Genomic DNA, 26,985 nt, shown 5'->3' with positions numbered 1-26,985 from the left:
TCAGGATCACATTTCCGATAAAGACTGCCAGAGGAAGGAGAACCAGTTCTTGCAAACCAAGCAATTCGTACAGAAGAGGCTGCGTGAGATGAAGAACACCTGGTGGGAGAGAAGTCCGAAGAGCTTCAGTCCGCTGCTGATGCTCGCGACATGAAGACCTTCCATGATGGTCTCCGAACTGTGTATGGGCCGAGAGTCACAGGATCAACCCCTGTCCGAGCCTTGGACCAGACCACCCTCCTGACAGACAAGAAAGACATCCTTGCCCGCTGGGCAGAGCACTTCAACACCCTCCTCAACCGGGACTCGTCCGTATCTGACGAGGTAATTGCATCCCTCCCACAGCTACCAGTCAATGCATGACTCGCTAGATGCCCCTCCCACCAAGGCCGAGACCCGGAAGGCCCTGAAGCTGACAACGTCAGGAAAAGCACCAGGAGCGGATGGAATCCAGGCTGACATCTACAAGTACGGAGGCGAGGTGCTGACAGACAAGCTGACCACCCTGTTCCAGTCTATCTGGGAGAGAGGGGAGGTCCCCCAGGATTTCAAGGATGCTTCAATTGCCCACATCCACAAACGGAAAGGAGACAAAACATCCTGCTATAACCACTGTGGATTCTCTCTCCTCTGCATCGCCAGCAAGATCTTCGCCTGCATCATACTGAACAGACAGGTTGACCATGTCTCCAACACAGTCATCCCTGAAGCACAGTGCGGCTTCTGCTCAGGCAGGGGAACATGTGACATGGTGTTTGCCATACGCCAGATGCAAGAGAAGTGCCGTGAGCAGAACAAGGAACTCCACATGGTCTTTGTAGACCTGACTAAGGCCTTCGACACGGTGAACCGCCGTGGTCTGTGGAAGATCCTCCTAAAGTTCGGCTGCCCCGAAAGCCTAATCCAGCTGATTGCGTCATTCCATGATGGCATGCAGGCGAGAGTACAGGGAAATACTGACATGTCGGATCCGTTCCCTGTGTTAAATGGAGTGAAGCGGGGCTGCGTCCTGGAACCCACACTATTCTCCATTCTCTTCTCTGCCATTCTGATTGACGTCTTCCAAGACTGTGAACAGGGCATTTACATTCAGTTTCGCACAGATGGCAAACTTTCAACTTGCAGTGACTCCATGCCAGGTCCAGGGTGTTTGAGGCACTGTTGAGAGAGTTCCTCTCTGCTGATGACTGCGCACTTGCTGCATACACCCATGAAGACATGCAGTTCATTATGGACAGGTCCTCAACCTGCAGGCGCTTTGGACTCACCAAGACCGAGTCTTGTACCAACCAGCTAGCTCACAGAACGCCAGTCAAAACCTGCAGAGCTGTTGTGCTGGCCACCTTGTTGTTTGCTGTGAAACATTTTGTATTTGGTATTTCTTTTTATCACAACAGATTTCTCTGTGTGAAATTCGGGCTGCTCTCCCCAGAGAGAGCGCGTCGCTATACTACAGCGCCACCCATTTTTTTTTTTTTTTTCCCTGCGTGCAGTTTTCTTTGTTTTTCCTATTGACGTGGATTTTCCTACAGAATTTTGCCAGGAACAACCCTTTTGTTGCCGTGGGTTCTTTTACGTGCGCTAAGTGCATGCTGCACACGGGACCTCGGTTTATCGTCTCATCCGAATGACTAGCGTCCAGACCACCACTCAATGTCTAGTGGAGGGGGAGAAAATATCGGCGTCACATTCAGCAACTTGAGCAGTTTCACCAGAGATGACTACGAAAGATCCTCGGCATAAAGTGGCAAGACAGGGTCTCCAACCTCCAGGTCCGAGAGAGGAGCGGCCTGCCCAGCATCGAAAGCCAGCTACACTGGACAGGACACGTTGTCTGCATGACAGACAGCAGGATCCCGAAGATGCTTTTGTACGGCCAGCTGAAGGAAGGCCACCGCGAACTTGGAAGACCCCGCAAGCGCTTCAAGGACACCTTGAAGACAAACCTCAAAGCCTGTGACATAGACATCGCTTCCTGGGAAACTGATACCCTTGACCGCTCTCGCTGGAGGATGCTGTGCTCCAGTGGCATAAAAACGTTTGAAAACAAGAGAACGCTGGTCATTATGGAAAAGCGTGAGCGAAGGAAGCAGGGCTCAACTTCTGGAGACGTTTTCCCTTTCAACACCTGTGGGAAGTGCTGCACATCTAGAATCGGCCTCTTCTCCCATATGAGGGCACACACTGACAGATAAGCCTGCCTACTCATCCGTCGGACCGACGGGAGACTCCATCATAAGAGTCAGGGAGGTTGTAAAGAGAATATGATTGAAAACAGTATAAGTTTGGAAGACTGGTACGAACACTTTAAAGATGAATTTAAAGAAGGCGACGAGACGGGTAATAATGACAGAGACCAAAAGATCGAAAACAGTCTGGACGACGAGACAGACCATATTTTAAACGCCGTAATCACAGAACATGAGGTTCGTCAAGCAGTGGGTAAGTTAAATAATGGCAAAGCAGGGGGAAGTGATGGGATTGTTCCTGAGATGCTGAAAACAGGGGGAGAAGAAGTCATTTGTTTCCTAACGAAGTTGTTTAATACAATCTTTGATAGTGGTGTATATCCACACGAATGGTCAAAAGCTATTGTAGTCCCTATCTTTAAAAAGGGCGATGCCAATCAGCCAGATAATTACCGAGGAATCTCTTTAATAAACAAAGCTGTCTGCATGGCTAGAGGAAAATGCTGTTATAGTAGAGAACCAGGCTGGGTTTAGACGAAATTATTCCACAGTAGACCAGATTTTTAATTTGTATTCTGTCATCCAAAAATCATTGAATAGGAATGGTCAAAAGGTTTATGTCTGTTTTGTATTTTTCGATTCGGTCAACCACAAAAGACTTCTAGAAATTGTATATAATGAGGGGATAAGAGGAACGTTTTTCTGTTGTCTAAAAGCACTGTATGACTCTCTTATATCATGTGTAAGGATTAATGACGAGTTCTCCGATAACTTTGACTGTCCAGTTGGCGTTCGCCAAGGCTGTACCATGAGCCCAACACTCTTCTCACTTTTCATTAGCCAGCTTGCCACCCATATTAATGAAAATGGCGTTCATGGTATACAGCTTTTGCCCAACATGCTGGAGCTATTCATTCTTACATTTGCCGACGATGTCGCTCTTATTTCTACTACGCCGAGACGTCTGCAAGTTCAGCTAAAATCTCTGAAACTATGTGGCGACAATCTTGACAGTTAGCAAGACAAAAACAACAGTCATGGTTGTCCGTAAAGGTGGCTATTCAGGGGAAAGGGAAAGGTGGTTCTTTGACGGGGAATTGTTAGAAGCAGTAAACAGTTACTGTTATCTTAGGTTCACGTTTACGACAAAGCTTAGCTTCAGTTTAGGTACCAAACACCTAGTAGCAAAGGGGAAGAAAGCTCTATATCTTATTCTACGTGCTTTTCAAAACTGTAAAGAAATGTCTCTTCAAACCTTTTTCGGGATCTTTGACTCTAAAGTACAATCTATTCTTCTTTATTTGTCAGAAATACGGGGCTGTCAAAGATAAGACACACTCGAAAAAGTTCATCGACTTGCTTGCAAACGTTATCCAGGCATACCACTGAAGACTCCAAATAAAATAGTGTATGGCGAGTTAGGTAGATTTCCTTTATTTATCAATTCCAGTCTTACATGTATCAGGTACTGGCTTAGGTTGCTTCAAATAGATCCTTTTAGACTGCCCAGACAAGCATATACAATGATGGTAACTCAAGGCCAGAACGGAAAAAACATGTTGGGTTTCACACGTAAGAGAATTGCTATCTAATGCAGGTTTCTATCATGTCTGGCTTAATCAGGGCACACAGAACAAAAGCGGTTTTCTTAGAACATTTAGGCAAAGACTAATAGACCAGTATATTCAAGAATGGGATAGCTCAATCAGAGACAAAGAAAGGTATGCTTTATACTCTGTTGTTAAAGATTCGTTTGGGTGCTCGTCCTACCTGCAGAACATAAGCATTTACTGCTTTCGGGTTGTTTTCAGTCAGATCAGGGCAGGTGTATTGCCAATAAACAATAACCTGAATAGATATAGACCTGATATTAATAGATCACTTTGTCCGTTCTGTTGTACTGTCGTTGAGGACGAGAAACACTTCATTTTCAACTATCCAGCTTACACAGATCTTCGTCAAAGATTCTTGTCAAACCACATGTATAAACTCCTGAAAGGCGAGAATGTTAATCTAGCCAGATCAGTGGCAAAATTTGTCTTCCACGCAATTAGAGCAGGCAAAACGCATTAGAGGCCATTTAACGAAATACAACTTCCTTTTATTGATAGTCAGGCTAGATCATTAAAGGGTTCAGTTTTAGCTATCCCCCATTACCGCTACTGTTGTATTCGCAGATCTTTACGTCGCATTGGTCATATTTTTCTTGTCAGTTGTTCGTGATTTCTTTATTTAAAGCACGGTAGTCAAATAATTTATCAAAGAATACTCGTGTGTATATATGTAGATACCAGTGTATGTGTATATATGTATATTTATGTTGTTGTTTTTTTCATTTTGATATACGATGTTGCCATGCTGTTTCATAATTTCTAATACACACAAAACGATACGTATATTGGATATATATATATATATATATATATATATATATATATATATATATATATATATATATAAGAAGCTTTCTGTTGCTTTATCTCCTGTGAGTATTTTGCACTAACTGGGATTATACATGAACATGTTCAATTTTTTGTATATCTGTCGGGGAGAACATATTTATTATGAATTGTGCGCGAATCTGAGAAAGAAAAGGGCAGTGTTGGAGAGAGAAGGAGAGAGGGAAGGGAGGGAGGGGAGAGGGAGACATATCAAGAGAAACTGATATAATATAATGGTATGAAATAATAGGTAAGCTAGTTGACTCAGTGTGATGTGAAATTGTATTTGAAAAATGTCCAGATTTTGCCTACCTGGAATTGTCAATATGAATTGCTGGTATTTCAATTGGACACGGTTGTATTCAGTGTGTTAGTAACAAGCCTTGTGCGTATGTATTAATATATGTATAAGTATGTGGAGTATGAAATGGGATGAGAGGACGAGAGGAGGAGAGGGATGTGAGGATAGGGGGATGGGGGGAAGGGCAGGATGATGAGTGAGCCAGAGATAGGCATGATGTGTATATGTGCCTGTGGCCAAAGTACATTAAACCATTCCGAATCCGAATCCGAATCTCTCTGGTTTTTCTCTAAGATCGGAGTTTAGAAAATATTATTTAAAAAGAGAAAAGAAACCAACCCCAATGACCAAGGAAATGTTTTATTCAAACAAGGACAAAAATGAGGGACCATAACCAGGTTGTCGGAGAGGAGATACCTTAAGTCTCATACTAACACCAGCACTGGAAATTACTGTTGCTGGAAAAGATGTGTTTTCAAAGCAGGCATAACAGAATAGGTGCATCTCTGTTTCTGAACACTGATTTCCCCCTTTTTTATTTATTTTTTAAATATTTTTTTATTTTTTATTTTTCGCATCACTGCAACAACGGATGTACGTAACCAATGGTTCGTAATATGTCTTTGAACCTTCTCATTCAGACTGATATACCAGAAAGGAGATCGAAACGAAGGACACGCCAACCGAGTTCCTTGAGCTAAAGAATTCCTTTCTCTGTGTCACGGATCAGCCCAACCTTTCGTTGCTGCGGAAGTATAGGCGGAAGTGCGAGCGATTTAGTATGGCTCAGTGGCCGGTGAAAGTGGTGTTAGTTCCGATGGTTGGGAGTTCGAATCCCAGTTTCTCTAGATCATGTTTTCTGACATGTTCGTGGTTTGGTAAAAGCGTGTGTATGCACACTCGTTTTACCTGTGTAAGAGTTGTGCAGCACGTGCACACACCGCTCTGTAGGAGCGAGAGGGCTCTTGTCACATTGGCATGACTGCAACTGCAGTGCAGTGCGTGCAATGTGTGTTTTGGCCGGTTAGCGTGCCAAGTGCAGAACTCGCGCTCACCTGCCGTTTACCTGGCTGCAGCTGACTGTGATTAGGTGTGACTTGACTCTGAGACGTCAGAGAGCGCGGACCTTGTGGCAGAGGCCCGGAAGGCTGATGGAGAGGAATTCTTGGCCAGCCAGAACCTCTGCCTGATTTTTAGCAAGCCGGTGAGCAGAGGCTGCAGTGCCCGGCTGAAGGTCCCACCCAAGTCACCACCTTCGCCCATCACAAGCTGTCGTGAGGTAACCTTGTATCAGGCGGTAACTGTTTCGAGTGTCTTTAGTTGTCTTTTCCACACTTGGGAGGTCTGTGGGTTGGACAGTGGCTGGGGTCACTTTATGAAACTGTTACGATTACCTGATGTTACAGACTGTCGTGTAACGGTCCAGTGTTATAATTATCATTCCGTGTGTTACGGGTTTGAGTTTATATTAATACACTGTATTAAGTGTGAGGGAATAGTATAATCTCCGTAATTTGTTCGACAGTGTACGTTGGATATGTAAAGCTTACAAGCTGATGTTAGTATCGGGAATGTGAGGGAGACGTTGGGGGAAATACTGTGTTTCGATAGGTCCTTAAACCTGCGGAAGTGGCCGCTGTTAGCAGCGTGTCAGAAGATAGTGTATTCCGTGTAAGCTATTGTGGCAATAATAGGTTACTGAGTTCTCTCCCTGTATGGACCGAGCACTGGAAGAGTTTGTGTATTGATTTGTTCACTTTAATTGCTCTGCTTGTGATCCGAATGGCTTTGGCAGCCATGTGCTGACGCTATCATAATTTTTCCTTTTTGAATGTTCTGTTCCAACATGTCTGCTTGTGCAAGGGAGGTTACCTTGATTGGGCCTTCGATTCTGGCAGCGTAGCGCTGTGGGAGCGTGCTTCAGGATGCGCGGCACAAGGTTTGGGGTTCGAGTCTTGGGTTGACCTGTGCCACCGTATAAGTAGGGCGACGACCGGTACCCTGGCAGGTTCCGGACCCCTCACTTCCAGGCATGCATGTTGTCGTGCGATTGGTGTATGACAGTGGTTGTTCATTATTTTGCCTTAGAGTGCTTGTTGGATGAATGAGGGCACAACCTGTGGCTTCTTAGGTCGCCCAACGCGCATAGGGTTATGCGGTTATGGACTGGTACTGACAGGGGGTTATCCCCGTCCCCAGCTTGCTTGTCAAGTAGCGGCAAATCGACTGCTCTGCTGTCCCAGCTCCGAGGTCGCCCCTCGGGGTCTTCCACCTGAGGAGCCGAGCGCTGACACGAAACCCTGGGGTCGCACCCTGGGGATCCAGATCGTCCCTCGGCGTCGACCTTCGACCGCAGCCTGCCCTGCTTGCCGCGACCTCCCGGACTCATCTGGTGGGGTGCTCTGTGGGTGAGCTGGACGTCGAGGGAGAGATTGTACTTAGCGTTCGACTCTCAGCCTGGAGCAGGGATTTTTCGGTCCGTCAACGAGTGACAGATGAGTTAAATGAACGTTGCCGCTTGTGCAGTGAATGTGCGAGTGTGTATGTGTTTGGTTCGTTTTTCTTCCGTTTCTTGATTTTGTCCCGGTGGGGGTTAAAGGTGGGTTAAGGAGGGGTGGTTTGGAGTTAGGTGGGGGCGAGGGTTTGGGTTTGGGGATAGCTTAGGAAGTAGGTCCTGTACCCATATGTGTGTGATTGTGTGAATAAAAGTTGTAAAATCGTACTCGGATTTCTGCGTCCTTCTTGGGAGTGTGTTGCGCGGTGTCGACCCTAAAAGTCCACGTCTCCTGACTTTTGGGCTTGCCCAGATTTCTGGAGTGTGTGACACTCTGGGTCATGGATCCGATTCCCAGCGACGGTAATCCTACTGTTCGCTTAAACATGTAGAAGGTTGAAAACACATGTTACATTATACATATCAGCACGATGTGGGTTGCGGAAACACATACACATCCAGCAAGCACACTCTCGACAGGGCTGCCAAAATGGTGGGGTCGGCATCACCATGCCTTTAAAAGCAAGGTTCATTGATACATGTAGACATGTGAGTTGACGGCTCATAGCAGAAGATGGAAAAGGAAGAAAAAGAAGTAGAAGGATGAAGAGGGGAGAACTTCAATAAATCTCAAGAAACCTGAAACACGCTTGAAGTGACATTTTTTCTTCCGTGTTGCAGGTGGGATGTGGTTCACACCGGACACACCAAAGCACGGCCATGGACCTTTGGTGTACGACAGTCTTGTCACCAACAACAGTAAAACCTTGATGTGCTTCAGCGATTTCCCTCCCCCAGCCAGTTATCCCCCTTTCATGCCCCATCGCCTCTATCAGCAGTATCTGCAGAGCTATGCTGAACATTTCAAACTGGTGCAACATGTATCGTTCAACACGAAGGTGAGGCAACAACTGGTCTTCAATACTGGTCTTTTTTTTCTGTTGAGTGACGATAATGATCATGCCGTTCGGCTTATTGTCTACTTTGATCTTGTGCTTCTGTTGCCCTTCTCCCTCAAGTAATGACTGTTTTGTTGGTTTTATATGTTAATATATATATATATATATATATATATATATATATATATATATATATATATATATATATATATTAAGTAATGATTTTTAGAAAAATCTTATCTTCAGACCCAGATTACCCTGTAAAAAAAAAACATTTGAAACAAATAGATCTCAGGTTTTACACGGAAACAAACACTTTATGTGTATTTGCATTGAATTATCTTATATTTGCAGGCAAAATCTAGCCAGCTTAACGAATAAGGTGCATCTGCTTGCTCCTCAATTGCATTTTTAAAGATAGTGAACAGCTTCTCAAAAGTGGCCAAAACTTTCGGCATGAATACAGATGTATCAGAAACACGCAACTGACAGATCTGGAGTGATCTGGTGAAAAGTTCTGTGTGGCTCTCCAGTTACTCTTGTTAAGGGAAAAGAAGAAAGAATATCAGAAACCTCTTCACACCTGCCAAAACTACACAGTGGTGGTCTCGGGAGACTAAAAGTTGTGCTTTGTCCGGCGCAGTGTCCGTTTTTTCACGGGCCTATTCAAGAACAGCAGTCTTTCCCACACTCTGCATGGATGGAGTGTGATGCTGGTCTGTCTGTCGAACTTTGAGCCTTCCTTCTTTGCCGTTTGGTCTCTGACTGTTGGGCAGGCCAAATTTGGAGAGGCCTGTCTGCACCGATGTCTCCAAGATAATCATTGGGTGGCTACAACACCCCATGGCTTGGTTGATGCCACACATCTTTACATCGTAGTTGGGGTCTGCTTGTGGGGCGCTTTCCCTGAGCCAACTCTCTGTACGTAAGGTCCCTGTGTATCCGGCCGTTGTCCATTCACATGATGAGTCTGAGCCAGAGCATGCTTCTTTGATTCAGGATGTGTACATCCGGGGATCCCAGCCCTCTCAATGACACTGTTGCTGGAGACTTTGTCCTGCCAAGAGAGGTTTAGGATGCGTCGGAGACAGCACATGCGGAAGGCATTGAGTTTTAGCTCCTGTCTGGCACGCAGTGTTTAAGTTTCATTGTAAAGGAGGTGCTCATGATGCAAGCTTTGTAGACTTGGGCGATGGTGTATTCTGTCAGCTTGGTGGTTTTCCATACTCCCTGTAGCAGTCTGGAAATGAAGGTAGCAGCACTAATAATAAGCTTGTCTAGCTCGGTGTTGAGAGAAAGGGAGTCTGGGATCGTTGACTCTAGGTGCGCACAGTCATAGATATTTTCCAGTTCACGATCTGAGATTCTGATGTTGTATGGGTAGTCCACGTCCTGTTTAATGAGACTGATGGTAAGTCTTTACTCACACCAAGCCTCGCTGAAGCAGCATATGAACTGTTAAAGGTCTTTGTCTGCGTCGGTGTTCAATGCTGTGCCCTCTGCAGAGAATATTTCATGCAGGCATTTCATCTGAATATTGGGTTTTGCTCTTCGTCTGGAGACTTTGAATGCAAAGGTAAATGCCCTCTTAAAAGATACAGGCAAGGAGGGAGAGGAACGACTCAAAGACCAGCTGAAGCGCAGATCTCGCTTGCATTGACCATCAAAGTTTGGAGCGTCTGGCAAAACGCAGGGAGAGCCAGCAGACCACAATATAAAGAGGCAGCCGGGAAAGAGGCAAGAGCGGAAAAAACAGAATAGGAAGCATGTTTTTCAGCAATCAGAAATTCTGTACCAGATCAAGAAGATAAACCTCCATAGTGAGTTTCGAACACGAAGAACCAGACGTCATCATTTACCAACCAAAATTTGGCCCACTGTCAAAGAGCAGGGCATATCTGTGCAGTAACACTTTCCACATTCCTTTTTTTAAATCTTATCTTTGATTATGCTTTCTTTTTAACAACAATTAATAAGAGACAAAATTGTTATCAGGTCTTTCTAATTATACACAGCTTGCATTGCCTCATTTTCAAAATTGTGTACACTGCAAAACGTGTTTGAGTATGTGATGATATAATCTGTGATGTCGTTCCAGGTGATAGACGTTCGCAAAACTGACGACTACAATGAAACTGGACGCTGGGTAGTGACTACATGCAAAACAGAGGGCAACACAGAAAGTGATGAGAAGACCTCGGAAACCTATGATGGGGTCATTCTGTGTCAGGGATTCTTTTCTCTACCCTTTATCCCGGACACTCCTGGTTTGGATGAGGGGTACCAAGGACGTGTCAGCCACGCCAACAGCTATAGAGATCCCCAGCCTTACAAGGGCAGAACGGTTCTGGTCATAGGTAAACAGCCCGTGTCCTCATCGTTAACTTTATTTCCTTGCATAATGTTTCAGAAATGGTGTGAATCGTTTCTGCTTTTTTTTTTTCGCTAGACAAATGTAAGAATTATGAAGCCTCTCTCTGTGTGTGTGTGTGTGTGTGTGTGTGTGTGTGTGCACATGTGAACACATGCCTGTGTGTACAAGCGTGAATGCAACATTAACAAAACTATATGAGATACTGAAGACACGGGATTCCTGTATGGCATGACAATGAACAATGTCCATTCCTTTTCATGGCAATTTGGGGGCATTGAGATTAACGAGGAGCAAGGATCAAATGGTAAACATTTAGAATAAACCAATCTAATTTGAAAGTTAATGACAGAAACATTTACACATAAATCTATTCATAACTTTGTTAACAGATTCACTTTATATTCTGAATATTTATTGATGTCATACAGAGAGCTGTCAGTAATCTTACGTTTAACAGCCATACTGCTTAATTAATATATTCCAAAGCCTGAACACACAACTCTTATTTCAAAGGTATCATTTCTGTATAAACTGGCAATGTAAAGGTGCACGTTTCATACAACCACATAAAAAGTGAATATGTTACAATTTCTGCATAGTCTGTCTTCTCTCAGCAAATCATATCGTCGACCTTTTCCTTTCTTTTTTTGCATGCAAAGGAGGTTCTTTTTCGTCAACTTATTTTTCAGTTGGAAGCTATTGTTACAACGGAATTTCATGAAAGCAAGGACATACTGATTGGCATAAGACACAAAATGTTTAGAGTGCTGCGATTCCCAATCACATTCATAACATTCTCATTATATTGTTTTGATGTTACTACACCACTTTGAGCTTAGACCTGATATGAAAATGGAAGTGCGTAACATTCTAAATCTGACATGAGAATTTATCTAGTACTATATTGATTGAATCTGACCAAAATGTATCCATTCTTGCTTTAATTTTTATATCTAAAGGAAGATTGTATGTTCCACAAATCACAAATGACTTCACTGTGCTCCTGTGTAAGCGGAAAATGCATTTGCGAAATTTAAGTTGTAATATTTCTATCCGTGCTAATTTTTCATACTTCCACTCAGTCCGCGATTGTCTTTCACCATAACGGCTGGTGTCTTTCTTCTTTCAGGCAGCGCTTTCACAGCAGGAGATGTGGCCAGTGACATTGCACCTGTCGCTAAACAGGTAATCATGGATAAATGTGCAACGACATCAAAATGTAATATCTTAACTTTAAGCAGCTGCATGGTAGGGATCATGGGCAATCAATAAAACGTGTCCATATCACGCCAGCAAATTCGATCTAAATATCGTGAACGTCACCCTTACTAGTTTCACACCTATGAGGGATATTCATTAATTTCCCCTGACTTACTCTCGGTACTCTCGGAGGCTGAAATTGTACATATAATTGTATAATAATTATACTACTCAACACTTGCTAAGGATATTATATTCAACAATGCAAAATGAATACTACCACAACTTTATTCAAAAGAAAATGGATAAAATGCATTCTTTGTATAGTAATCAACTTGAAACAACGCAATTTGATCGCAAGATTGCACAAATAGATGTAGTAATAAAAAGAAAAATAAGGTAACCATCAAAATAAAGTTAATTCTAGGCATGGAATGACAAAGTTATTTTCTGCAAATCTAAGTTAATGTTGGCAAATGCACATGAAATGACATGTCAGTAGCATGTATGACCACCAGCCTGAATCGCAGCCCTGCAGTGCCTGCACATGCTGCGAATCAGGTCCCTGATCTCTTGCTGAGGGACTCTGTTCCACTCTTCTGACAGGGCGACTCCAAGCTCAGCGAGGGTTAGTGGCTGGTTCTGTCGTGCTCGTACAGCTCTGCCAATCGTGTCCTGAACATGCTCAACCGGATTCATGTCAGGGGACCTTGCCGACCACTCCATTTGCTGGATTGTTTCCTCCTTGAGGTACTGCTTAACGATACGAGCACGATGAGGCCGGGCATTATCATCCTTTAGGAAGAAATCATCGCCGACGGCATCAGAATAGGGTGTGACATGGGGCTCTAGAATTTCACCCCGGTACCTGGCAGCAGTAAGAGTGCCGTTTCCCAGCACATGCAAGTCGGTTTTCCCATGCATAAAGATGCCGCCCCACACCACCCGGAAACCCCCACCATAGCGGTCATGCTGATCCACGTACGCTGCCTGGACTCGATGGTTTGGGCGTCTCCATACTCTCATGCGCCTAGCAGTCATGTCCAGGCGGAACATGGATTCATCAGTGAAGAGCACAGGAGTCCAGTCAGCAAACGGCCAAACTTCATGGTCCCTGGTCCATTTCAGTCTGGCTGTGGTCCCGGGTCAAAGGGATGCGGATAACTGAACCTCGGGAGGTCAGCTCAGCATCGTGAAGCTTTCTCCTTATCGTCTGAGTGGATTCTCTCTGTAAGAAGTGCAAAACTGCTAATGATGCCGCGACACATGTCTCAGAACACGAATTGAAATCTCCCCTGACCAGTGTTCACCCGCCTTTTTTAGGGTCATGCAGTTAACGTGCTTTTTGTGCACTATGTGGGTCCGCAATTACTCACCGGATTACACACTGGCTTTGTGGAGGGGTTCAAGTAACACTTCTGACGACTTAATTATTTCGGTCATTATTGAAATAGTGAACACTCTGTGATAGTAAATAATATCCCTATCAAGTGTTGAGTAGTATACGTATCTCTATTGTTCACGAGGTAATTTCAATCTCTGAATTCAAGTTTTACAGGTGCTATGGTGGAGTAAGATGTGATAATGGAGCCAGTTGAATGCAGAGTGGTCATCAATTTTTTTTGTATTTGAGAGGCCTCACACCAAGGAAGACTTTCGATGACATGAAAGAGACTTGTGAGAAGGATGTTCCATCGTATGACGTAGTCATGCGCTGGCATCGTCAGTTCAGGTTTGGTCGGACATCGTTGGGAACGGTTTCCATTCCCGGGCGACCACAGTCCGCCATTGATGAACACACCATGCGGCAAGTGGAGGCTGCCATTTTGGAGGATCGCTGCAAAACCGTTCGCCAACTAGCCCAAGATGTCAAGATCAGTGTCGAGTCTGTGGAAAAAATCATCCATGACTATTTGCACATGTGGAAGTTGTCTGCACGATGGATTCGGTGGCTGCTCAACCCTTCCAGAAGTAGGAACGAGTCATGTGCTCCCATGCTCTTTTGGCCATGAGCCAAGAATAGTTGGAGGATTTCGACGACAGACTGATCATGCAGAAAGAAAGATGGGTCCATGATAATGATCCACAGACCATCTTCGCCCAGTCGAAGCAATGGAAACATTTTGACTCACCACCTCTGGTGAAGACACGTGTCCAACCCTTGGAGGGCAAGTCATACTCAGTCTTTTGGGACCAGCGCAGAGTACTGATGATGGATATCCTGGCAAAGGGTGCCATAATTTCCGTGACATACTACGCTTCATTGGTGCAGAAATTGCGGGGAGTCATAAAATCCGAGAGGCGCGGCATGCTCACCAAAGGTGTCCGCCTCCTGCAAAAAATGCCCCGGTTCACAACTCGTATGTTGCCCAGACGGAAGCACGGTCCTGCGGCATGAAATCCTTCCTCACCCCCTTACTCTCCCAGCCTCGCACCATCTGACTTCCGCTTTCCAACCATGAAGTAAGTTTTGAAAGACAAGCACTTCTCAGGCGATTACACGTTCATTTACGAGGTCAAGCCGTGGCTTCTGGCGAAACCTGCATACTTCTACAGGCAAGATCTTTACAGCTGCATAAAGCGATCAGAGAAGTGTCACCCTTGGTGGTACCTATGTAGAGAAAAAACTGTGCCAAGTTTTATTCCTCTCAGTCCATGGAGAGTAGGTGAGGGGAAATTCTTTAATGAACATCCCTCGTAGTTCTACTTCAAAGGCTCAGATGTTTTTCTGTATTTACCCACCCTGTTGAACACAGTAATTGTTGCCTCCCTTATATCGTTAGCTTTCATCCCTGTGCTAATTCATGAATGGAAAATACTGTGCTCAACGTTTCCTTTTGTCCTCGCCCCGCCCAGTGATCTTTGGCCCCATTTCTTTGGCCTTTTATGTTTCAGTTTCAGTTTCTCAAGGTGTGTGTACCAATCACAGTGGATTTCTTCTACAGAGTTTTGCCAGAGGACAACATTTACGTTGCCGTGGGTTCTTTTTCAGTGCCCCATGCGCGTGTTGCACATGGGACCTCAGTTTATCGTCTCATCTGAATGACTTCCAAGCATGTTCTTCAATGTAACGACCATTCACTCTCATGAACTGTACTTATGGTCACATCAGTTTCTACTGCACGTTTATGCATATGGTAAGTGCCTCACGACGCCCCCATAACAATAGCTTTACGTACTTACTTTCCAGGCATAGACCGTTAGGCGGCTCGGAATAAGGTCTGCGGTAGAGATCTTCAGCTTAGTGTCGCCTGTGAAGTAGTTTTGTTTTTGTTGTTGTTGTCAAACTCTCTTACTAAGCTTTCCTATGATGGTAACAGCTTTCCCAATTCTGGTATTCGTCTAAAGAGCCCACGTATTTTGTTGGTCCAACTAAAACTACTGCAGGCTCTGACTTATTAATACAAAAATTTTAAGCATTTTATTTTAAGTATTTAATGCTTTGAAGAAAGTTTTAGGTGCGGAAGGTAAGTGTCATCTTTGGAAAACAATTTCTTCATTAAGGACGTGACTAACTTTACACTTTACACACAGATCAGGCAGAGTGAAGTTATTGTCATCAATCTGGTCTGCAGGCAAACACCCACTGGTGAACAAACAGGACAGGAGCAGTTAAAAGAATGCCAAACAAATGTGAGGCCCAGTATATACCACCGACTCCAAAGAACTCGAAGATTTTTCCCACAGCATTCAGAAGATACCAGTGTATTTCCTCAAATGCTGAGTTCAGATTTTGTTCTTGAGCCAAGTTATCAAGGTTATTGTTTTAGTACGTCTTTCATCTCATCAACATATGTGCAGACCTGCTTGTGCCTGAACCCCCTTCGTGTGTATACGCACACAAAAGATAAATACGCACTCTAAAACCCCTGTAACCCATGTCAGCTTTGGTGGGTTATGGAAACATGCTCGGCACACACACCTACCCAGCATGCACACACCGAAAACGGAGTGTGGCTGCCTACATGGCGGGGTAAATAAACAATACGGTCATACTCGTAAAATGTTACATGTCTGTATGAATGTGTATGTGTGCGTATCTGAAATCGTATTGAATGGCACAGGAAACGAATGATGAGCGCCAAATGGCAGCCGTCAGTCGGCCCTACCCACGTAGGCAGCCTGTTGTGCAAATGACCCCGTGTTTGTAAAGCGTTTAGAGCTGGTCTCCAACCGAGGACAGGCGCTATATAAGTATGCATATGATCATCATCGTCATCACCTCTCAACAGCAGACACAGAGTAGGTCATGCAGATTTGGCAACAACTATTTTCATGTCGTGATGACATCTGATCATTCCCTGACGCTTTACCAATTGTGAGTGGGAAAATTTCTACTGGCGTCTGCAACAAATCGTTCCTTGAGATCACTCATACTTGACAAAGTGTCTGCCTGAGGGTGTTTCCCCAGATATTGTACTCTTAGGTGAATATTGCTCAGAGTAGCGCTCAACCAATCTCTCCATTTGCCATATGCTATCAGTTAAAACTTACTTCGACTTGGGGGTGCCACCTTATTTGCCGGTGGACCTGTCGGATTAAAAACATGTTTCAAACATGCCTCTTGCATTTGCAAAGTCTGAGAGGCCCTCTAAAAGACTGAGCAGAAGTTTCAGCCGGGAGGTCTTTGGTTGTTCCGAGCAATCCCATGGGCCCTCTCCTTTATGACATACATGCATTTAAATGGCTCCTTTACGGGCCATGTTCATGGCACAGAGGACTGTTGTTTCTGCACTGGTCACTGTTTCCATCTTGGCAAGGTTGGTTTTATACCAGTCGGCATTCCGTCTTTCTTTCTTGCCACATGTGTCAACGCTATGTTGAAGATGGCAGAGCACAAGGTCTGCCATTCTGCTTTGTATCCTCTTAGGAACATTTCCTGAAGACCGAACATGAATAACAGCACTTTTTATGAGGCTGGTCATTTTACATGCTGGTAGTAATAATGTCCAGTTAGTGCCAATAACTTGACACCGGATCTATCTACATGTAAAAAGTGTGTATCTGCACATTATTATTATTCTGAATTTGACTTATTTTATATGTTGAATGTTAGTCTTTCTCAACTAATTTACAATCATCAACACATAATCCAGTGACCATTGTCGTTATCATATCATTACCATTAAATCATGAACATGACCGGCATTATTAGTATTATCATCAACATCATCATCAATTGCAATGACGATGAGAGCAGTGGTGATAGTAATCATGATTAATAATGCTTCCTGCTCAAACTGGTTACAGGTGTATCTCAGTGTTCATCACGGGTCCTATATTCTCAATCGCCTCCCTGACGGTCTTACACCACTTGACTTCCGCCTGACCCGCATGAGACTGAAGTGTTTGCCGAGCAGACTCTTTCACCGCACGCTTGTCCGTAACGCCACCAGGGTGCTCAATCCTGTGGCTTCTGGGATTCAACCTGAGGCATCTCTCCATGATGCTCAGGTCATCTTTCTGGTCAATGACCTGCTGCCTTCCAAAGTAATTATGACACCGCCAACAGCTCGGGGTTTTTTGGGTGTTTTTTGTTGTTGTTGTTTTTTTTGTTGTTTTGTTTGTTTGTTGTTTTTTGTTTGTTGTTGTTGTTTTTTTTAGTGAGGTTAAGTTCTGTTACTGCCATTGTTGTCATTATGTGTGATTTTTTTAAAAAACTTACTGTGATTATAAGCAATAACCCTGTGACCCTGTATGCCATGTGTGTAAATATTTTTCTCTGTGTGTGTGCGTGCGCCCATGGTTAACTTAACTAAAACATCTTTCGTGGGAATATTTTGTCTGTTGGCACCAAATTTGGAGTAGAAATAGAGGAAAACAAATATTTTCAAACATTCTAATCATGACAATGTGCTTCCAGGAAGGGCACAAAAATACTAAGAAGCCACAAATGCTTCCAAGTCATTTCTTTTTCTGGAATATTTATGTCTCTCCTCTCCATGCTTTTCACTGGCTCCCAGTACAAGAAAGAATTATTTATAAAGCCGTCTCTTTGTTTCAAGTCCATTGAGGCTTCTGGTCCACAGTATCTTTCTGATGTCGTTCATCCTTACATACCCTCACACCAACTCCGCTCTTCTTCTGACACCCGTATGCTTAGGATCCCGCATGCTTGAACCAAAACGTATGGCCAACACAGTTCTTCATACCAAGCCCCCTTTCTTTGGAATCAACTTCCCCAGCCTCTCCGTCACTCATCTTTGCTGCAGTCTTTCAGATCTAGTCTGAAGACCCACCTTTACCCCACTGAATAATTCTCAACAGCTCATCCCTTTCTGGTATAAACTAAAATGACTATTAGTGTGTGAGTGAGTTTTGATAGTTTCAGATTTTGTTGGTTGTATTTTTGGTTGTGTACTATTTACTGTTGTGTGCTATGACTTGTGTGTGTGTGCGTGTGCTTGTGTGGGGAGGGGGAGGGGCGCGGACGTGGTCAAGGGAGGGAAATCCATTTAGAAACATCAAACTGTGATTTGCAAACATTTGTTACTTCCCTTAAAGTGTTTGGTTCTCATTAAAAATTGCACGATTCTTCCGCTTACATGTATAAGCGGAACAGTTTCGATGCTAAGTCATGCTACTCGAACATGAACGCGGAGCAGCGTGATTAAGAGAATGATTTGTTTATAGGGCCCATCACTTACTGCATAATGACCACAAACATGTTAGCCCACGCTGTCTTGCAATCTGGAATTTTCTCACACATCGTTTGTTCTTATCTATCCATGAGTGCTCTTCTTGAGGTGTATTTCGATGGTGATATATCGTGTGTCCAAAAAAAAGTGAACCGCTTTTTGACAAGTATTTTATCAGTGATAAACTGAATTCGCTGGAAATTTTCACACGGTAACCTTAGGGTATCATCAACAAGTCTGCAAAATATCGAAAAGTTCGGACGCAAATTATGCGAGTTGTGTCAAATTCAAAACAGCATGTCAAAAAAATCCAGTATGCCCGTCAGTCAATCAATCAAATCAAAAACACTTTATTAATCCACATGGAAATTAAGTTGTGCAATCACAGGCTCATTGTAAACACTGGCATAAAACCATGCGCAACATAAGAAGAGATTAAAACTAGTCAAATAAAAATTCCCAATAGCTGACGATATACTAACCCCCCCCCCCCCCCCCCCCCCACACACACACACACACATACTCATGTTAAGACAATAAGGTATTGCACAACAATATTAACAAATGAAAACGTCCAACAAAAAAGGGAACAGATTACTAAAAATGACATGCGCGCACGCACGCACGCGCGCGCACACACACACACAAACACACACACACACACACACACACGTTACGACCATAAGGTATTGTACAACAATACATAAATAAAAACATCAAGGGAATAAATCGTATATATAAGTAAAATGCACACACACACACACACACACACACACACACACACACACACACACACACACAATTAGAACATTAATATTAAGATACATGAAATCCAAGTAAAATAAGAAAATATTTAAAAATCACTTCCGATCACACACACAGAAATGCTTGCCCGTGCTCACCCGTGCTCACCCGCTCAGTCCCACATGCACGCATAATGTCTGTTCCCATGCACTCGTCTGCTGGTGAAGTTCAGGTGTTGCTGTGGCGAGGGGGCTTGGGGGGTGGGAGGGTTCACTTAGTGTATTGGATGTTTTGGTTGTGTGCGCGAATGGCTGTAGGAATAAATGAATTAATGTATCGATATGTTCTTGCGCGTGGAGCTCTAAACCTACCACTTATGTCTGACCTTCTGCTATTAATGTCATCATGTAGTGGGTGTCTTTCGTCGGTCAAAATTGTTATTAGTCTGTCAGTCAGTTTTCTATTGTGCATGTCGCTAAAGGTGTCTTGTCTTATACCCACCACCCAACCCGCTTTCCTAATGACTTTTTCCAACCTGTCTTTGTCATGTTTGGTCAGGTTTCCCCCCCAGCACACGGCTCCGTATGTTAAAACACTGCAGACAACAGATTTGTAAAAAATTTGGAGCATCTCCTTGCATACATTAAAAGATTTCATTTTTCTAAGACAGTACATGCGACTGTTGCTCTTTTTAATGAGTGCAGCTGAGTTTTCATTCCAAGACAGCTTATTGTCGATTATCACACCAAGATATTTGTATGAATCTACTTGTTCAACCACTTCATTTTTTGTGATGATTTTACTTAAACTTGATTTCTTTTTTCTTAAGTCGATTACAAGCTCTTTCGTTTTGCCAACATTCAACTCAAGGAAATTTTCTTCACACCAGTTCACAAACCTGTCAATTTCTCTTCGGTAGCCAGTGTCATCGTCATCAGTAATAAGTCATGTCAGTGCGGAGTCATCTGCAAACTTAACGAGGGGACACGAATTGGTCAGACTTCTGCATTCAGCCGTATACAAGGTAAAAAGAAAAGGCGAAAGGACTGTGCCTTGTGGTGCACCTATGTTTGTGAAAGAGACAGTAGACATAAAAATCATTTAATTTTACAAACTGAGGCCTTTTAGTAAGATAGTATAAAACCCATAAAATCGTCGGAAAAGCGAGTCCCATGTGCATCAGCTTTTTTGCTAAGAGGTGAGGTTGAATTGTATTAAAAGCACTAGAAAAATCAAAGAACATCAAGCGGACACAGGTATTTGATTTGTCTAGGTGTTCATAGATTTTGTTCAAGACAAAAAGTATTGCATCATCCGTACATCTGTTCCTCCTGTATGCAAATTGCAAGGGATCTAAATATGGTTTGACAGACTCCTGCAAATAGACAAGTATCACTCTCGTTTATGTACACCTATTTGTGTGTGTGTGTGGAGGAATTTTTGTTTAATGTCCCGTCACACATATCGGTGATTGAAGACATTTTGTTAAAGTATTTATGAATACATCTGAGTATTATCGGTTAGAAGGGGTGGGAGATGTGGATGAATGGAGGGTTTGGGGAAACTGGGCAAATGAGGGTAAAAATGTGGGTGAAATTTGGAAGAAAAACAAAACAAACAAACAAAAAAAACCTCTAAATACAGTTACAGGCATATTCAGGTTAAAAAAAAAATTTTTAAATTGCGATAACAAACCCAAAAGGGTTTGGGGAAAAAAGAAGAAGAAAAAAAAAGGAAAGGTTAACACACAAAGAACAAAGTAAATACTGATTTCGGCATCGTGTTAATCGTGGCGTGTAATATTCTGGTAGAAGAGCACCGCTTCTAAAGAGGCCGCCGGTACAATGGCTGAAGTACAGCCACGAACACAGGTCGACGCACAAATGGACCTTGTAGCACTCTCCTACCGAATCCACCGCACAAAAACTCCGATTTCACGTCACCAAAACACAGATGAATGGGGAAACGAATCTCATGATATTAAAAAGAAAACAATAACAGTTAAAAGATATTAAAAATGGTTTGACAGACTCCTGCAAATAGACAAGTATCACTCTCGTTTATGTACACCTATTTGTGTGTGTGTGTGTGTGTTCTAGATATTCACAGGCCAGGTGAAGGTGGTGTCTGCCATACAGAGGGTGACAGGTACAGGTGAGATTCACCTGAAGGATGGGAAGGTGCTGAAGGAGGTTGATGACATCATCTTCGCCACAGGTTACAAGTGCAACTTTGACGCCATCGACCCGTCCATCCTGTCCTCTGACCCCAGTAAGGGAACAACTGATTCTTCTTTGGGATTCTCTTGCTTAGAGTTGGCAGAATAGAAAATAACTGAATGAGATTTTCACGGACTCCACTAAATGCAGAGAAAGGAAAGAATGAATTACTGCAGAGGTGTAATACCTCCCAATGGCCGTCAGCTCCATCTCACAGAAGTTGTGTCAACCAGCTCAGACTGAGGAATGAAAATGAAAAGATAATGCGTCAGATACAGTCACACACTGAAGCCCGCATCTTTTGTGGGGAAGATGTTGTGGAAGCACCGTATCATGTTTGTAGCGATGCTCGTGCCTGTTTCCAAGGCTTTGGCAGAAAGGGGCTGTATATAGTGACACGGTGATGACAGACTTTCCAGCCTTTGAAGATCTCTGTTATAGTCTGCTTGTTATGGTTAAACTACCAGCCAGTGTCAACTTGTTTATTCCCCTTGTAACCATGTTCAAATCGACGTGTCTTTTGTTGTTGTTGTTTTTAATGGATGTTGCACATTATCATGCAGCTTTGGGCTTCCCATTCTGCTTTCAGCTTTTTGTATGGGGTTCACAGAGTCCGTTAGAATTCTGGTATGTCCATTGGCGGGTATGCATGTAGATACGATCTCCTGGACAGTCTGTGTATAACTGCTTCCTGTTCCATCGTCATACTAGAGGTTGTGTGTGCGACATTTTCTTCCCCGATTTATTTTTCTTTCCTGATTTCTTTCAGTGAGCAACTTCACTTCTCTATCAGTTCTACCATCTGGCCACTCCCGACTGCTTCCTAACTGTATAAAAACATTTTACACGTGCACTGAACTCACGGATTATTATTTTTTTATTACTTCCACACTGGACTGTGTATTATTCCACGTCTGCATCGAACGTGTCACAACGCTCCATCGTCTCCTAACTGAACTCAACATTGAACAGAACATTTCCTTTGTTGTTCCAGCACTGAATGTAATAGAACATTATGTGTGTAACTTCAGCATTTAAAAGATTAAAATATTACCACAACGCCTCTACATTGGCTTGAGGAGAATACAGCCTGACACTACTTGAACTGCGTCGAATATTTCTTACACGTCTAACTTATTGAATAGAGTACTTTCCCAAAATATTTTCACTTACTTTACATTTAGCCGATTCTGTTGACAGAGAGTGGGAGACTCGATCTGTACCAACTGATGTACCCTGTGTCACTGCCACACGACTCGCTGGCTCTGGTTGGCTGTCTGTCTACCACTGGATCCCTGCCGCCCGTACACGAACTGCAGGCACGACTGGCAGCTCGGGTGTTGGCCGGCAGGCATCGGCTTCCTGACAGAAAAGTCAGACAGCAGGATGTTGATCGCACAAACCAACAGCAACTTCAGATTTACGGCGACTACAAATATAAGGTTTGTGCGTATTATCTATTTTCACATTATAAGGTTTGTGCGTATTATCTATTTTCACAATACAAGGTTTGTGCGTATTATCTATTTTCACAATCTGAAAAGGACTGCAAGCGCCACTAAACCCTCAACAAACAATCGCACAACAAAGTATAAAGCAATGCTTTTCAATGCACCAAGGAACACAGACAAGTAATTCTTTGACATCAATGGTATCTTCAGGAAGAATCAGCAACAGGACACATGAATGAAACTATTTTTCAGGTAGTTTCTGTCACCCGGCCTGCAAAGCCCGGATAACGCTAAATCCAACCAAAGAAAGACAACAGATTTTTAGAGGAAGAGAAATGAAATAAAGCAATGGTTAAAGAAGGAGAATATTGATCAGGGGGGAACTTAGATATGGTATTGTTTGGGATGTATCCATCTGGACAGAAAATACCATAATGTGAAAGCATCTGTCATGCTGCTGATGGAGGAAATGAAAGTCATCAAAGATGATTCTGTTTGAGCTGTATGGTGCGAACACTAAAAAATACAGTCTATTGCTATTTTAGACAGATGACAGCCACTTGTACAATATGCATGTAATTATTTATGTGAGATAGTCAGTCGTTTTCCACTATGACCATCAGAACAGCAGAGGATGTAACTGCTGTCTCGACAATCTGAATTTGATTATAGTGAAGAGTGTCTTGCCCAAGTTACATTCCCACTCTCTCGGCCAAGAGGGTTTTAGGACAGTCGGCGTTGGGATGGTTCCCAAAGGCCAACAAGCCCCCAAGGCTGCAGCACTAAGAGCTGGTGCAATCTTGCCTCCTAGTTTGAGAATAATAGTCCTTCACAAAAGACTAAGCTGTAAATGATTTCCCGTTGCATTGGAGAAACCAATGATAATACAGCTCTCACTTTGCTGTTGGCCAACTGTAAACTTATGTCAATCTGTGATATACGCTCATAAATACCAAGAATTATAAAGCACTGAAGTGTCACTTTCACTTACTTGTTAAAGTGGGTTTCCTCTGATTTTCAAAGTATCCATAACATCAACATAAAAATAAAAGTTTGTCTTTTCAGTTCCGGGCTTTACCGTACGCCGACTCCATTGCTGCTGAAATTGGTGTGGCGCCTGACTGGTGGCGCTTTCTGCTTCGAGGCGATGTGAAGATGGCCCTGGCTGTGTTGTTCGGGCCCGCCTATCCCTTTCACTACCGTCTGCTGGGGCCTCACGCCTGGCCAGGAGCTCGGGAAGCCACGGAAAAGGCGTACAGAGAAACCGTGTATTCCATCCAGCATCGCACAGTGGGAGATGGGAGGGAAGGGAGGGCAGGCAGTGCCTGGGGATACGGCTGTCTGGTGGCTTTGGTGCCTGTCATTCTGGCTGTGGTTTTCTACTTTGGGGGTGGAATGTGAAGCAGGGGGCTGCGTGTGTTGTATCAATTATGTACCTCCGTTATGTTTCACAACGTACGTACACACACACACACACACACACACACACACACTGCTATGATCACATTCCTGTCAGTGATGCTTATTGTCCAACGGTATTAATTCAAAACTTTATTTGTCGTTAAGTTCATGGGCGCTGTTTGTTGCCATTTTGTGTACTGATCATGCCTTTTCACCAGATTACATTGGTCTGCAAATAATGTACACCCCTATACGCACTCTAAGCAGACAAGCGAAGAACGATCCTGGCAACTGCAATGTGATACTACTGGAAGATCAAGGGCATCTACTACAGGGATATGACAAACCGGAAGAGATCTGCAGCAACATCCAGTAAGCAATAGGACCTTATGACCTTTTCACAGTCGACAAGAAACGGAAAATGAAGTTGTATGGACATGTTTCCCGCTCATGATGACTGGGAAAGATCATCTTGCAAGGGACAGGCAGAGGAAGTTGCAGATGAGAAAGACAGAGAAGAGAAAGTGGTGGAGAGACAATACCCAAGAGTGGACAGGAATGTCAATGGCGGGACCCTATAGAGTGGTGGAGGACAGAGACAGGTAGACGAGACTGGCAGCGTTCTCTTCACTGGTGCCCAGACTGGCAGTGTTCTCTTCACTGGCGCCCAGACTGGCAGTGTTCTCTTCACTGGTGCCCAGACTGGCAGTGATCTCTTCACTGGTGCCCATGGCAGCGTTCTCTTCACTGGTGCCCAGACTGGCAGTGTTCTCTTCAGTGGTGCCCAGACTGGTAGTGATCTCTTCACTGGTGCCCATGGCAGTGTTCTCTTCACTGGTGCCCATGGCAGCGATCTCTTCACTGGTGCCCAGACTGGTAGTGATCTCTTCACTGGTGCCCATGGCAGCGTTCTCTTCACTGGTGCCCAGACTGGTAGTGATCTCTTCAGTGGTGCCCAAACTGGCAGGGTTCTCTTCAGTGGTGCCCCAACAGCAGAGGTCCGGGAATAGGTAACGGGAAAGGAAACACCCTTGTGGAATGAAGACAAACATGAATATGCAAGTGGACCCAGGATATTTTGATGAGTTCTCCATATATATATATATATATATATATATATATATATATATATATATATATACGAGGGTCATTCAATAAATAAGGTGAATTCTTCGGTATAAGGACTTCTAATACAGATAGAAGCTTACTTTTTTTTTTCTTTTTTTTTTTTTTTTTTTTACTTCTTTTTCACATGGATTTAATTTGTTTTGCAGATTAAAAAAAAACTTTGAGAGTTTTGGCGATTAACAAAGATGGCCGACCAAGAAACATGCTCCAGGATTGAACAGCAGTCAGTTATCAAGTTTTTGGTTGCTGAAGGGTGCAAACCAGTTGAAATTCATAGGAGAATGTCAACTGTGTATGGTGCCACATGTTTCAGCCGAAAAAATGTCTACAAGTGGGCTAAATTGTTTAAAGAAGGACGGAGCAGTGTTGAGGATGAAGACAGGCCTGGAAGGCCTACAGAAGTGAGGTCTCCTGAGGTGATCGAATCAGTCAATGACCTCATTCAGTCTGACAGAAGGGTGACAGTGGATCACATTGCAAGGACTTTGAGCTTATCTGTTGGGACAGCACACAAAATTGCCCATGATGACCTTGGCTACTCGAAGGTCAGCTGCCGGTGGGTGCCAAAGATGCAAGGCCTCACACAGCAGCCCGAACGGTGCAGACCATCAACGAGCTGGGCTGGGAACTGCTCCCTCATCCCCCTTACAGCCCAGACCTTGCCCCTTCAGACTTTCACCTGTTTGGTCCCTTGAAAGCGTTCACGAGAGGCACGAAGTTTGAAAGTGACGATGAAGTCAAAAGTGTTGTGAGCGACTGGCTGAGACATCAGTCCAAAGATTTTTACGCTGAGGGAATACGGAAGCTTGTACACAGATGGGAAAAGTGTGTGACAGTGCTGGGAGACTACGTTGAAAATTTTTTTAAAAAAGTAAGCTTCTATCTGTATTAGAAGTCCTTATACCGAAAAATTCACCTTATTTATTGAATGACCCTCGTATATGTAGCCAAGCGCTTAGCTTCAGATACTGCTTCAGATAGCGCTCTTAGGCTTCAAAAACTGCTTCATGCAGACGCTTTTTACCAGACTAACCTGCTGGTCTACAATGAACTGCGCAGAATGTGTGACGTCATTCCCGGTTTGATGCAAAACCCATTCTAATTCTATTCTCCAAACAAACATTAAATCAAGTCTCTGTATCATTCACTGTAATATTATATTTGTTGTGCTTACACACACACTTTAATCAGCTAGAAGCTTACTTGATTTTAGTTGCATTGTTCGTCAGTCTAAAGATTTAAACTGATGCTAAGCTTACGTCATTTTGTCTCGCCACAAACCACTCCATAACCAGCGTTGCTGTACCCGATTGGGTGAGCTGACATCTGTGTTTCTGACGCAGCGTATTTAATTAATGACTCTTTTGTCAGATCAGTAAACTACAAGTATTATATACTAGCAGAATCGTTGCAATTCCATCTTTCAATCTATTTCATTTATGTTTGTGTTTGCCTATGCTAAATTGATTTAACGCTGTTTGTAATTTTCAGCGACGAGCTCGCTAA

General features: G+C 43.6%; 1 protein-coding gene across 1 annotated transcript in view; it reads left to right on the top strand.

Annotated features, from left to right (window-relative positions):
- Positions 1 to 24,368, top strand: part of LOC143286481 (dimethylaniline monooxygenase [N-oxide-forming] 2-like) — a 54,833-nt gene extending 30,465 nt beyond the window's left edge. The window contains exons 3-9 of the mRNA XM_076594058.1: positions 8,107 to 8,324; positions 10,423 to 10,681; positions 11,828 to 11,883; positions 17,149 to 17,388; positions 21,380 to 21,551; positions 22,700 to 22,941; positions 24,016 to 24,368. Of these exons, the coding sequence (XP_076450173.1) occupies positions 8,107 to 8,324; positions 10,423 to 10,681; positions 11,828 to 11,883; positions 17,149 to 17,388; positions 21,380 to 21,551; positions 22,700 to 22,941; positions 24,016 to 24,351 (1,523 nt within the window). The 3' untranslated portion in view covers positions 24,352 to 24,368. The remainder of the gene's footprint in view (positions 1 to 8,106; positions 8,325 to 10,422; positions 10,682 to 11,827; positions 11,884 to 17,148; positions 17,389 to 21,379; positions 21,552 to 22,699; positions 22,942 to 24,015) is intronic.
- Positions 24,369 to 26,985: the final 2,617 nt, after the last annotated feature.

This window comes from Babylonia areolata, chromosome 10 (genome assembly GCF_041734735.1).
Source record: "Babylonia areolata isolate BAREFJ2019XMU chromosome 10, ASM4173473v1, whole genome shotgun sequence".
Lineage (NCBI taxonomy): Eukaryota > Metazoa > Mollusca > Gastropoda > Neogastropoda > Buccinidae > Babylonia > Babylonia areolata.
This window is presented reverse-complemented; position numbering and strand designations above follow the sequence as displayed.